The following is a 15,106-nucleotide window of genomic DNA, read 5'->3' as shown; positions in this document are numbered from 1 at the left end:
GGGTGTTGTATGTAGATTGATAAGGAACATTGTTAATTTAATCAATTTCAGAATAAGGAAGTAACATAACAAAATGTGGAAAAAGTCAAGGAGTCTGAACACTTTCTGAAGGCTCTGTATAATACATATGCAATAGTCTGCAGGTTTCTGGTCAAAATGAGGATGGCAGCCATGCCTCTGATTTAGATGCACTATTGTAAAGTGGTTGTTCCACTGGATATCATAAGGTGAATGCACCAATTTGTAAGTCGCTCTGGATAAGAGCGTCTGCTAAATGACTTAAATGTAATGTAATGTAAATGAGTCACTACCACTCCGCTCAAAAGATCACACCAATGTCGTTTCTCAGATTTTTGCCTGGGCCTTGCTCCAGTTGATGATAGCTCTCACCACCAGCAGGCAGGTCAATACAGCCCCTCACTGTGATCAATACTGTTTTCTGGGTGTAGGTCTGTAGAAGAGACTCAATCAAAACATTTAGAGAAATAATGGCATCCGTTTATCCTCCATGAAGCTACAGGAGGAAATTGCTCAGCAAAAATCCTATCCTCTAGCAGTCGGCTTTCTCCTTTATTCTCTAAGAGGAAGAACACACACAAACAGCCACAACAATTGATGTCACGTTCTGGGGGGAAAGCACTCCCAGAGAAGGAGAGGTATGTGCGTCAAACTTTGGTACTTGGCTGGTGTAGTGTTTTCACAGTGATAGATAAGGGAGTGCACGGTCTTGGTCATATATAGGGAAATAAGCCACATGCAAATGTCAGCTCAAGCTGTAAATCAGATTGAGGGCAGAAATCAATGCCTGCTGAGGCATGGAAAGTGGCAACTATTTCTGGTATTAGGCTTGAGGGATTTCCTCTAGGTTGTCTAGGGTTGTCCTTAGATTACTTTGATCAGTGATATGGAATTCCAAGATGTAGGCTGGTTTTTCACCGTTCTGCATTCTATAAATATCAGTTCTTGCAATCTAGAAAAACACCAAACTATCAGGCCCACCCACTCCAAATGAGTTTTTCCCCACAAATGGGCAATCCTGCAGGTGAAGAAGCCGGATGGTGAGGTCCTGGGCTGGCGTGGCTACACATGGTCTGCGGTTGTGAGGCTAGTTGGACGTACTGCCAAATTCTCTAAAACAGTGTTCTCTGGCAACAGATTTGGTGGACATTCCTGCAGTCAGCATGCCAATTGCATGCTCCCTCAAAACTTGAGACATCTGTGGCCTTTTATAGTCCCCAGCACAAGGTGTACCTGTGTAATGATCATGCTGTTTTATCAGCTTCTTGATATGCCACATCTGTCAGGTGGATGGATTATCATGATAAAGAATAAATTGTTCAAAAACAGGGGTGTAAACAAATTTGTGCACAATTTTTGAAAATAAGCTTTTTGAGCGTATGGAACAGTTTTGGGATCTTTTATTTCAGCTCATGAAACATGAGACCAACACTTTACATTTTGCATGTATATTTTTACACGAGGGCCAACTGAAATCTGATTTCTGCTTTTAACCTAAACCCTTCAAAAGACACACATACATAAACATTGTTTTTTGGGGGGAGAGGTGCCACATTGGGCACCCAGTGGAGCTTCTGTTGTGAGGGGTTAAGTGCCTTGCTCAAGGGTACAATGGCAGGCAATGGCATCTAGGATTTGATATTTTATTTATTTTACCTTTATTTAACTAGGCAAGTCAGTTAAGAACACATTTTTATTTTCAATGACGGCCTAGGTTAACTGCCTTGTTCAGGGGCAGAACAACAGATTTGTACCTTGTCAGCTCGGGGATTCGATCTTGCAACCTTTCGGTGACTAGTCCAATGCTCTAACCACTAGGCAAGCCCAGTTCCCACCAGATTTTTCACATCGGACCCGGGATTCGAACTCTAGGTTGTCTAGGGTTGTCCTTAGTTGACAGCTCACCTCTCTAACAGCTAGGCTACCGGCCGCAGTGTGATGTTATAGCTATCTTTAGAAATAGCCAGTAGCCACCTAAACTAGGCCTATCTGAAATATGAAAAATGATCAATGAAATCGCCTGGTAGCCTATTGTTCTGGCACAGATGTGTCCGTTGCAGATTACTAAACTGAATAAAATGAAACAAGTGCTTTTTGGTCACTAATTGGGAAACTCGCACCCGCCTTTGCATGCCAATGCTAGTGACTGGTCATTGGTCTAAAGTCAAGACGCACAACTTTTTCGTTCTGAAGCACCGATTGGATGTTTTGAGACAAGAATTTGGTGCAATAGCATAGGCCTATGTTAGTAACTAGATTGAATAGGCAAAGCTATAAATATTAAATACAAATGGTATGTATGTAACGTTAGCCTACTATGATGTCTTTTTTTCCCAATCAGAAAGCCTCAGAAACCCAGAGATGTTGTGAAAGGCTGGATAAAAATAGGAAGAGAGAATGAATGCTGACTTGGTGTCATGTGTTTTTTCCCTGTCTGTGGGCAGGAGAGTCTGGGCTGGGGAGGAAGAGAGAAGTAATTGCTGCTTGAAGAAAGCTTACGTCAGATGTCCCTCTTTCTTGAGCAGCAACGGTGGTCTGTAAAAAAAAAGCTCAGCTCCGGTGCATACTCACATCTCTAAAACATGAATGATCAGCTCAGCACCAGTGCATACTCACATCTCTAAAACATGAATGATCAGCTCAGCACCGGTGCATACTCACATCTCTAAAACATGAATGATCAGCTCAGCACCGGTGCATACTGACATCTCTAAAACATGAATGATCAGCTCAGCACCGGTGCATACTCACATCTCTAAAACATGAATGATCAGCTCAGCACCGGTGCATACTCACATCTCTAAAACATGAACGATCAGCTCAGCACCGGTGCATACTCACATCTCTAAAACATGAATGATCAGCTCAGCACCGGTGCATACTCACATCTCTAAAACATGAACGATCAGCTCAGCACCGGTGCATACTCACATCTCTAAAACATGAACGATCAGCTCAGCACCGGTGCATACTCACATCTCTAAAACATGAATGATCAGCTCAGCACCGGTGCATACTCACATCTCTAAAACATGAATGATCAGCTCAGCACCGGTGCATACTCACATCTCTAAAACATGAATGATCAGCTCAGCACCGGTGCATACTCACATCTCTAAAACATGAATGATCAGCTCAGCACCGGTGCATACTCACATCTCTAAGTGATCAGCGCTGCGTCATAAATTGAGTCCCATCACCACAGCACTCGCACACAGAACAGAAGGCCTGATACATTTGGCCTAGAAGCACAAAAGCCTGGTCAAGTTAGTTTCAGTCCTTATGGTGTACTATAACTAATGAGCACTGTAGCCAATTATGTGACCCCTAGGACTGTGACTAAAAAAGGCAGAGGCAATACAGAATTGCAACCTTACATTGTTACTATTAGTTGCCATGTTAACGTGTATCATGTCATAAAAGTAACAATCCTTTCATTACCAATGGAAAAAAATAACAGGGCTGCCATATCAGCTGTTTTTCCAACTCTAAATAGACAAGGTTTCTGCCCCGAGAACGTGATCTGCATTCCTCGTCCATAGTCCAATAAAACAACTTTTGTAATTTCCTGTAAAGAAGCCATCCATTGTTTCTGCCTTGCTTCATTTATCATATCATCCCTGTCAATCAGACAGCTGGGGAGGAACGTGGATGTACACAGTACACAATTTCAGACCTGCATCTTTCTCTGACGTTCACAAACACACACTTTTTAAACATTCTTGAGCATTAAATACACATGACATAACATCTTACTATGCCCTGCCCCCCATATTGTATGGGCATGCAACCATGTGTCTATATTTTTACATAAATGCATGCCTAAGCATGCCTACAAGCAATGTGTTTGTGATATATATATAAATAAATAAGAGAGAGAGAAACGTGTTTGTGTCTACAGTCAAGCCAGTGAATTGTACAGACATGTTCGCGAAGACCAAGCTGCCACTCTCACACACAGTTTAAGGGAGAGGAAGAAGCTGTCAAGAGAAACATCCATCCCAGTTGAACTGAAAATGTGAGGTTAGAAAAACCGAAGTACAAGAAAAATAAAACAGAGAGAGAATGACAGAATTCACAGAGGCTCATGTTGCTGGAGGGAGGAGATTGAACGTCGATCAAAGTCCAAAATCTGAAGGGAAGTCATTAAATGTGTGCTTCCTGTTAATGAACACTGGAGCCTTGAGGAGGCATAAACTCCTCTCTGTTACATTAAATCATACATGCGAACACCCATGTCACAGCTGAGGTTCTTTAGTAACGTAGTAGTGTCTGGTTAGCACTCCCTGCTTCCTCCACAGCCCTTACTCCCAGTTCTGGGAGAAGAGATCCAGCATTTTGTTCTATCTGCCATAGGTCCAAAAATAGCAGCTGGCTCCATCCTTCATCTCCAGCCCCACAGCACTCCTAATCTCAAAAAGTTTCCTTTAGGGGAGGGGAAGGGAGAGGGGGGAGGGTAGTTCAGAGGACACGTATCACGGGCAGACAGGCGGGAAGAGGTTTCTCCCTGGTGTCTTCAAGCAAACAGGCTTATCTCAGCTGTTCTGCAAGTTACCACGGCAGCAGATGTGGGAACTAAACGGGCTTCTTGGAGGGAGACGAGATGTTGCACTTCTGAGAGGATGCCACACTTATTCCACACTGACAGGCCGACTGCACACTGACTTTAGTTTACAAGTCCAAGCCGAGGAGGGAATGTGTGATTGTAACCTGTCAAGAATTGATCCAACACACTTTATCCTGCAGACTCCAGCGATATCTCTTGAATTAAGACAATGCAACCTTACATACTTTAGGGCCGGGTTTCAATCTGATCGCGCTTTGTCGGCAATGCACCTTTTAAAAAGGCAATGTTCCCGCGTTCACAGAGATCGCATTCATGGTAAACGTTGCATATGTCGGCTCAACCAGAAATTACCTTTAAATGCTGCATTGTCCACAAAGCAAAATTGGATCGAATCCCAGCCTAGAACTCTATTCGATCAGATCCAGTGCCTCATATTTGGGATTAAGTCAGATATACAGCTAGAATGGATGTTTAACATTTAGCCAAGTATTTTTTTTAAACATTGTAAACATTGCTTTGTTAGAGACTGCGTGCGTGCGAGCGAGACTGCGTGCGTGCGAGACTGCGTGCGAGCGAGACTGCGTGCGAGCGAGACTGCGTGCGAGCGAGCGAGACTGCGTGCGAGCGAGCGAGACTGCGTGCGTGCGAGCGAGACTGCGTGCGAGCGAGACTGCGACTGCGTGCGAGCGAGACTGCGACTGCGTGCGAGCGAGACTGCGACTGCGTGCGAGCGAGACTGCGTGCGTGCGTGCGAGACTGCGTGCGTGCGTGCGAGACTGCGGGCGAGCGAGACTGCGGGCGAGCGAGACTGCGGGCGAGCGAGACTGCGGGCGAGCGAGACTGCGGGCGAGCGAGACTGCGGGCGAGCGAGACTGCGTGCGAGCGAGCGAGACTGCGTGCGTGCGAGACTGCGGGCGAGCGAGACTGCGTGCGTGCGAGACTGCGGGCTAGCGAGACTGCGTGCGAGCGAGACTGCGTGCGAGCGAGACTGCGTGCGAGCGAGCGAGACTGCGTGCGTGCGAGCGAGACTGCGTGCGTGCGAGCGAGACTGCGTGCGTGCGAGACTGCGTGCGTGCGAGCGAGACTGCGTGCGTGCGAGCGAGACTGCGTGCGAGCGAGACTGCGACTGCGTGCGAGCGAGACTGCGTGCGTGCGTGCGAGACTGCGTGCGTGCGTGCGAGACTGCGTGCGTGCGAGACTGCGTGCGAGACAGCGAGACTGCGTGCGAGACAGCGAGACTGCGTGCGTGCGAGACTGCGTGCGTGCGAGCGAGACTGCGTGCGTGCGAGCGAGACTGCGTGCGTGCGTGCGTGCGAGACTGCGTGCGTGCGAGACTGCGTGCGTGCGTGCGAGACTGCGTGCGTGCGTGCGAGACTGCGTGCGTGCGAGACTGCGGGCGAGCGAGACTGCGGGCGAGCGAGACTGCGTGCGAGCGAGACTACGACTGCGTGCGTGCGAGCGAGACTGCGTGCGTGCGAGCGAGACTGCGTGCGTGCGAGCGAGACTGCGTGCGTGCGAGCGAGACTGCGTGCGTGCGAGCGAGACTGCGTGCGTGCGTGCGAGACTGCGTGCGTGCGTGCGAGACTGCGTGCGTGCGTGCGAGACTGCGTGCGTGCGAGCGAGACTGCGTGCGTGCGAGCGAGACTGCGTGCGAGCGAGACTGCGTGCGTGCGTGCGTTCGGATCAATTTGATGTTATTTTAATGGACAATTTGTTTTGCCTTTCAAAAACAATGACATTTCTAAGTGACCCCAAACTTTTGAACGGTAGTGTATATTTATTAATGGTATAACGTGGGGTTAGTGATGTCCTTTTGGTCAATTATTACCTGATATTTCCTCATTGATTGTAGAGGGTTGTCTGTTAATTTCCTGTTCAGAGAATTGACTGGCAATGGGATGCGTTCAAGAGCCAAATAGTTATTCAGGGTACGGGAAAGCAGAAGTTTCTTATCCCGTGTGGATGTACATGTTCATATTCCAGATAGTATTTATGCTAAAGCATGTGTGCACCGTTATTGAATTGTATGCGGATGATAATATCTATGTCAATGACCTGAACAGGGGAGTGTTGTAATATAGCATTTATGTTAATTGTTCATATTGTCATTTATTCTCATTGGTCAGATGGCTTTCTTAAAAAAAATATTTAAAAAATAATAAATAAATAAAAAAGAGTATGTGACTTTATGTCTCTATGATTGGTTGAAAATGGGAAAGTTGAAGAAGAATACAGTGGGACCACCCTTTGTTTCTAGTTTACTGCTAAACAACATGCCAGGATGCCCTCTTACTTCAGAATTCAGTTCTCAGGAAGCATTTTGAGTTTTACGCTTCTTTCTGGGGCTCATGCCAGTCACCATCCGCCAACATTTTAACAGAATATTTTGTTTTGGCTCAAGCACATGATTTGGTCGGCTGTTTGGGCTCCAGCCTATTCAAAACATTCCCAACAGGAGCCCTGTGTTTCTGTCAAAACAATACAGAGAAAGGGAGCAAAGTACACAGCAAGCAAGACTTCACTGTTCAGCATGGGGGGTTGTGAGGGTGGCTATGATATGACCTCTGTCAAAAACCTCTCAGAGCAGAGTCATGCAAAAGTTGACACAAGACAGGATCCAAATGATTGTCTTCCACGACAGTCCCTACTCTGACACGCTCAGGAAAGTCCTCTAAGAAGGGGATAAAGGAGGTCAAGTCCTTTCAACAGCAAACAAACCCACTCACTTCACGTTAATGAAATATTTTATTACAGTGCCCCAAGGTGGCCACAGCTTTATTTCACTCTGCTATTCCCAAAGCACCTGATCTAAAACCACTAAAGTCACTGTCAATAAGCTTTGACACAACTATTAACCATGCGGCTCACATTGATTGCAACAAGTGGGGGTGTTATGAGTTAGAGAGGCAACTTGAACAGATCAATGGTACAGACAACATTACAAAATCTTGCCTAACCTAAAGTGACTTATAAAAATGGCTCAATTCTCTGACTTAGTGAGCACTTTACAGACTGCAAAACTGTAAACCAGAGTCTATTGCTTGCCGTTAATCAGTCATTAATAGGACCAACATAGACACCATAAGGTGAATGATCTGCCATTGCTTGGAGAGGTCTGAAAACCTATTTATGGATGTAATGGCTTCGTCATTAATAGGCACAGCTGGAGAGCTATGACAGCAATTTAGAATATTCTCTTCATTAGTTTAAAATGTTGAGGGGAGGCCAGATCTCATGGGGTCGTTCCACCTCAAAAAGCACAAGAAAAAGTATTTCAACACCATCTCAGATTAGCAATCCTGCAACATCATTTTGTTGAATATAATTTGATCTCTGAGAAATTAAGCTAATTGATTGCACAATTTTTTTTCATTTTAATTTATAGGATGAACATAATTTTTTATAAATATAGTACCTAACATCCGATTTGGACCAAACTTCTTTTTTTTTCTAACAATGAGTTAGACATGTGGAATCCCCAAAAATACCACCCCAAGAACGAGTATACTGTTTTTAGCATTTGTGGCACAAATCCAATGTACCTATATTAGAATTTTTACTCTTCATGTCCAAATCATCCTAAAGTATCTATAAATGTATTGTGTAGCTCAATTATCTTACTTATAGATTATTTGGATATGAAGCGCAAAAAGGCTTATATAGGTACAAATGACTCGTGCCACAATTGCTAAAAAAGAAAATTGCATTTAAAACAGTGGCCAGATAAACAAAACTAAAGCATTGGTTGCCATCATACCTGCTCCATAAAATGCTTACAGGGTAAGAAAATAAATAAGTCATTTTTGTAATTTTGGTTAACCATCTAGTGTTCAGAACTTGGTAATATCAAGATGTAGGATGGAACATAAACCTAACAACTTCAATGAATAATTTCTCTGAACAAGAGGGAAAAAAACTAACAAATTCACTGAGAATACATTATATTGGATGAATAAAAATACACAGAGCCGCAGCCCCATACTACTTCCCTACAAAAAAAGATGGCTGTTTTGAAACTGCAGTAAAAGTGCAGTAACTGCAGTCGACAGTGGTATTTTGGACGCAATAATTGCAAAATATCTGCTGCATGCATATTACATTTGAACTGCAGCTATACTGCAAAATTACTGCAGTAAAAAAAAAGTTATTTTGGACACAATATTTGCATCATACTGCAGTTATAATGCACTCTAACTGCAGTTCTACTGAAAGCAATCTTTTTGTCATGAGGGTTGTCAGACAGAGAACTGATACTATATACTCGTTGTTGGGGTGGGATGTCCATAGAGAGATATATATATATATATACACTGCTCAAAAAAATAAAGGGAACACTTAAACAACACAATGTAACTCCAAGTCAATCACACTGTCCACTTAGGAAGCAACACTGATTGACAATAAATGTCACATGCTGTTGTGCAAATGGAATAGACAACAGGTGGAAATTATAGGCAATTAGCAAGACACCCCCAATAAAGGAGTGGTTCTGCAGGTGGTGACCACAGACCACTTCTCAGCTCCTATGCTTCCTGGCTGATGTTCTGGTCACTTTTGAATGCTGGCGGTGCTTTCACTCTAGTGGTAGCATGAGACGGAGTCTACAACCCACACAAGTGGCTCAGGTAGTGCAGCTCATCCAGGATGGCACATCAATGCGAGCTGTGGCAAGAAGGTTTGCTGTGTCTGTCAGCGTAGTGTCCAGAGCATGGAGGCGCTACCAGGAGACAGGCCAGTACATCAGGAGATGTGGAGGAGGCCGTAGGAGGGCAACAACCCAGCAGCAGGACCGCTACCTCCGCCTTTGTGCAAGGAGGAGCAGGAGAAGCACTGCCAGAGCCCTGCAAAATTACCTCCAGCAGGCCACACATGTGCATGTGTCTGCTCAAATGGTCAGAAACAGACTCCATGAGGGTGGTATGAGGGCCCGACGTCCACAGGTGGGGGTTGTGCTTACAGCCCAACACCGTGCAGGACGTTTGGCATTTGCCAGAGAACACCAAGATTGGCAAATTCGCCACTGGCGCCCTGTGCTCTTCACAGATGAAAGCAGGTTCACACTGAGCACGTGACAGACGTGACAGTCTGGAGACGCAGTGGAGAATGTTCTGCTGCCTGCAACATCCTCCAGCATGACCGGTTTGGCGGTGGGTCAGTCATGGTGTGGGGTTGCATTTCTTTGGGGGACCGCACAGCCCTCCATGTGCTTGCCAGAGGTAGCCTGACTGCCATTAGGTACCGAGATGAGATCCTCAGACCCCTTGTGAGACCATATGCTGGTGCGGTTGGCCCTGGGTTCCTCCTAATGCAAGACAATGCTAGACCTCATGTGGCTGGAGTGTGTCAGCAGTTCCTGCAAGAGGAAGGCATTGATGCTATGGACTGGCCCGCCCGTTCCCCAGACCTGAATCCAATTGAGCACATCTGGGACATCATGTCTTGCACCATCCACCAACGCCACGTTGCACCACAGACTGTCCAGGAGTTGGCGGATGCTTTAGTCCAGGTCTGGGAGGAGATCCCTCAGGAGACCATCCGCCACCTCATCAGGAGCATGCCCAGGCGTTGTAGGGAGGTCATACAGGCACGTGGAGGCCACACACACTACTGAGCCTCATTTTGACTTGTTTTAAGGACATTACATCAAAGTTGGATCAGCCTGTAGTGTGGTTTTCCACTTTAATTTTGAGTGTGACTCCAAATCCAGACCTCCATGGGTTGATAAATTGGATTTCCATTGATTATTTTTGTGTGATTTTGTTGTCAGCACATTCAACTATGTAAAGAAAAAAGTATTTAATAAGATTATTTCATTCATTCAGATCTAGGATGTGTTATTTTAGTGTTCCCTTTATTTTTTTGAGCAGTATATATATATATATATATATATATATATATATATATATATATATATATATATATATATATATATATATATATATGACATCCCACCCCAACAACGAGTATATAGTATCAGTTCTCTGTCTGACAACCCTCAAGAAAAAAAGATTGCTTTCAGTAGAACTGCATGCATGCATATATATATATATATATATATATATATATATATATATATATATGCATGCAGTTCTACTGAAAGCAATTTTTTTTTCTTTATATGCATATATGCATTTTCTTTATATGTTAGAAAAAAGTTTAGTCCAAATCAGATGTTAGGTACTATAATTACTGAATATTATATACATTTTATAAATTAAAATGGCCAATTTGGGTGCAAGCAATTAGTGTAATTTCTCAGAGATCAAATTATATTTCATGAAAATAATGTTGCCAGAATGCTTATTTTATCTGTTTCTAACTACAGAAACGATTTCAGAACAATCTGAGTCGGTGGTGTCATGGCTTGTTGAAATGACATGGAACGGTCGATCCAGTGGTTAGTTGTAGGCTAGTGATTGATTACACTTTTAGGCTACATTATGGGAATCAATCAGCAAACACTTTTTTTTGAAGGCATCTTATGATAGGATAGTTTGTATTGCCTGCTACTTGAGTGTAATTAAACATTGACATAGCCTAAGTAGCCTATTGTGCGTTGACAGCAAGTTTTCTGTTTTGAATACTTGGAGAGTTAAGACAATTCCCGCGGTGAGAGGCAATCCTCTGATTTATAACAGAAGCAGCAGCGCAGTCTCAGATTTATGTTTACTGGTTCTGATTAATCTGTTCCAGTTGTGCACTGGAGGCTAGAGAACCTCCACTGAAATGGGACAAAATCTCGGGCATGTAGCTACATCAAAATGGCTAATGAGGGAGATTCGTGAGTTTACCCAGCCTACTCCTCGTCACACACACACACTCTACCTCAAAGCTTTTACCATGAATCATTTCCTCTATGTCTCGCAACATTGCAACAAATTAGATTGCCAGTTCACGATCATAAAGCTGGATACAATGCAACGTTCATGCGAATCTTCATTGAATGGATTTAGACAAAGGAATATAATGTTTGGTGGTACATACCCAAAAGGAGCAGTTTCACTTCTCTCGCCGCCTTCTCTCCATCTTCTCGAAGGTTTTTGTCAATCATTTTGGACCTCTCGGCCGCGGATTTATCTTCCTGACTCACTGTACACCCCATGGTTCCAAGTGCACGCTTCAGGACTGCTGTTTATCGGAACGATATCACACAAAAATGATGTAGCCTATTTAGGGCTCTATTTCTGAGTGTTATTTCTTTTTTAAATAGTTCCCAGTCCAGTGTTGTGGGGTTGAGAAATGCAACTTCCCCTTTGAGAAATACGACTGGCAAATAAGTTTGATTCACCCACAAACCAGCATCCAAATGATTTATTAAATTTAGTCCGAATTCACTTTTCTATTACAGATGTTTCCTCGTTTGTAAGCCAAGTTTAAGGCCTATTTCTGAAACTCCAGTGACATTCTATCCAAGCCGACACAAAAATGTCATTTGTTTGTCATTACGAGGACACAAACTTTGAGTAACAACAGTTTATTTTGAGGGCGCGTCAATAAAATCAGTTGAGTTCACGTTTTAGACCAAGAAAAAGGGTCACGGAACCTCAGCAAAAGTATTCCAGCTGTGAAGACGGCGGAGCAGATCGATTTCCGATGCCAATTTGCAATGAACCAAAATTCAATAAACCGCTGTGACGCTGAGCTGTTACTCCTCTTCCTCTGTGTTATACTTTGGTCGTTCAGTGTGTGAGTGATGTTATGCACTATTCTCTTCGTTAAGATTTATCACGTTAAAAACCACACCCGTAGCAGCTGTGAAGTTCCTCTCTGCCCAACAAACCGAAGACAGTTCAGTCACCTCCCAAGTCAGCAAAGTGCCAGGGTTTCCACTAGATAACACAGCCACAAAGTATATGCTAAAAATGTGATTTTTGTCTTAATTTAAATGTAGGGATAGGCATACGATTAGCAGTGTGCTTAAGGTTAGTGTTAAGGTTGGGGGTAGGTTTAAAATCCGATTTTAAGAAGATACATTGTAGAAATAGGCGGGGTTTATAACTGTGTGGCTGTATTAACTAGTGACGACCCAGTGCGAATCGCCCACCTACTTTGCTTCATGGGAAATGTAGTGTTTCATGAAATTGTCGTCAGTGATAAATTTAAAACATGATTAATGCAGTATTAATACAATATCTAATTTACTCATTCATCTCATTTAATTTATCATAGACAATTCGTTATTGCCAATTACATTTTCCTCATGTCAATGCATAGCATAAGGCCAATTTCATTAGGGTGAAAGTTTTTACAAGGACAAATCAATTGAGTTAGTCTTGAAAACATAATACATTATTGTAGGGGAAATCAAATTAAGCTCGTGATTCAAGGCTTTATAACAAAAAACAAACATTTTATGGACTCTTTAGACGCACATTGTTAGGTCTACCTAACAAGTCTTTTCAGTGGAGTATTTACACTAAACAAAAATATAAATGCAACATGTAAGGTGTTGGTCCCATGTTTCATGAGCTGAAATAATAAATCCCAGAAATTTTCCATACGCACAACAATCTTATTTCGCTCAATTTTAGTGCACACATTTCTTTACATCCCTGTTAGTGAGCATTTCTCCTTTGCCAAGATAACCCATCCACTTGACAGGTGTGGCATATCAAGAAGTTGATTAAGCAGCATGATCATGACACAGGTGCACCTTGTGCTGGGGAAAATAAAAGACCATTCTAAAATGTGCAGTTTTGTCCCACAACACAATGCCACAGATGTCTCAAGCTTTGAGGGAGCGTACAATTGGCATGCTGACTGCAGGAATGTCCACCAGAGCTGTTGCCAGACAACTGAATGTTCATTTCTCTACCATAAGCCGCCTCAAACGGCTTTTTAGAGAATTTGTCAGTACGTCCAACCGTCCTCACAACCGCAGACCACGTGTGTGGCGTCATGTGGGCGAGCGGTTTGCTGATATCAACGTTATGAACAGAGTGCCCCATGGTGACGGTGAGGTTATGGCATGGGCAGGCATAAACTATGAACAACGAACACAACTGCATTTTATTGATGGCAATTTGAATGCACAGAGATACCGTGCCATTCATCCACCACCATTAACTGATGTTTCAACATGATAATGCACAGCCCCATGTTGCAAGGATCTGTTTAAAATTCCTGGAAGCTGAAAATGTCCAAGTTCTTCCATGACCTGCATACTCAGCAGACATGTCACCCGTTGAGCATGTTTGGGATGCTCTGCATCAATGTGTATGACAGCGTGTTCCAGTTCCCACCAATATCCAGCAACTTCGCACAGCCATTGAAGTGGAGTGGAACAACATTCCTCAGGCCACAATCAACAGCCTGATCAACTCTATGCGAAGGAAATGTGTCACACTGCATGAGGCAAATGGTGGTCACACCAGATACTGACTGGTTATCTGATCCACGCCCCTACCTTGTTTTTTAAAGGTATCTGTAACCAACAGATGTATATCTGTATTCCTAGTTATGTGAAATCCATAGATTAGGCCCTAGTGAATGTATTTCAATTGACTGATTTCCTTATATGAACTGTAACTCCGTAAAATCTTATAAATTGTTGCATGTTGCGTTTATACAGTATTTTTGTTCAGTATACTTTTCAGCTTGTTAAAGACTAACTCATCATGTTAAGAGACCTGTCAACATTGCTCTCACTGTTTACCATTTGTAAAAAGTACGTAGAGAAATAATAATTTCCTTTACTGTCAAAGCTCTTATTCAGAGTATGCATAAGCAACCCACTTATGGCTCTTGAGTCTCCCCTTGTGGTCTTGGATGTGCACACGATTCTGATCAGAATGAAAACACATTTTTTTGAAATAACCATTTTTTATTAATTGGCTCAGGATGATTTATTGACCTTAATCAGTGAATCTGAGCTCAAAACCTTAAGACATTGAATGTCAGCTATTAAGATCAGATCAATTAGATGCTATATTCTACACTGGTCTATGCCTACTGGTCAGGTGACTCCATTTCCTCTTAGCTAACTGATACGGCAGGTACTGTATCTGAATGTGAGTGAAACATATTTCTGCACACTCAGGTCTTTGACTAAAGGAATATCAAATCAAATCACATTTATTTATAAAGCCCTTCTTACATCAGCTGATGTCAAAAAGTGCTGTACAGAAACCCAGCCTAAAACCCCAAACAGCAAGCAATGCAGGTGTAGAAGCACGGTGGCTAGGAAAAACTCCCTAGAAAGGCCAGAACCTAGGAAGAAACCTAGAGAGGAACCAGGCTATGAGGGGTGGCCGGTCCTCTTCTGGCTGCACCGGGTGGAGATTATAACAGAACATGGCCAAGATGTTCACATTTTCATAGACAACCAGCAGGGTCAAATAATAATAATCACAGTGGTTGTAGAGGGTGCAACAGGTCAGCACCTCAGGAGTAAATGTCAGTTGGCTTTTCATAGCCAATCATTCAGAGTGACTCAGCCCCTGTAATAGGGTTAGAGTCAGAGAATCCCAGTGGAGAGAGGGGAACCGGCCAGGCAGAGACAGCAAGGGCGGTTTGTTGTTC

At 43.4% G+C, this 15,106-nt stretch overlaps 1 protein-coding gene across 1 annotated transcript in view; it reads right to left on the bottom strand.

Moving 5' to 3' along the window:
• LOC115150537 (guanine nucleotide-binding protein G(i) subunit alpha-2) overlaps positions 1 to 12,504 on the bottom strand; it is a 92,788-nt gene extending 80,284 nt beyond the window's left edge. Inside the window, exon 1 of the mRNA XM_029693945.1 lies at positions 11,570 to 12,504. Coding sequence (XP_029549805.1) covers positions 11,570 to 11,687 — 118 coding nt within the window. The 5' untranslated portion in view covers positions 11,688 to 12,504. The remainder of the gene's footprint in view (positions 1 to 11,569) is intronic.
• Positions 12,505 to 15,106: the final 2,602 nt, after the last annotated feature.

Source organism: Salmo trutta, chromosome 16, assembly GCF_901001165.1.
Source record: "Salmo trutta chromosome 16, fSalTru1.1, whole genome shotgun sequence".
Taxonomy (NCBI): Eukaryota; Metazoa; Chordata; class Actinopteri; order Salmoniformes; family Salmonidae; genus Salmo; species Salmo trutta.
This window is presented reverse-complemented; position numbering and strand designations above follow the sequence as displayed.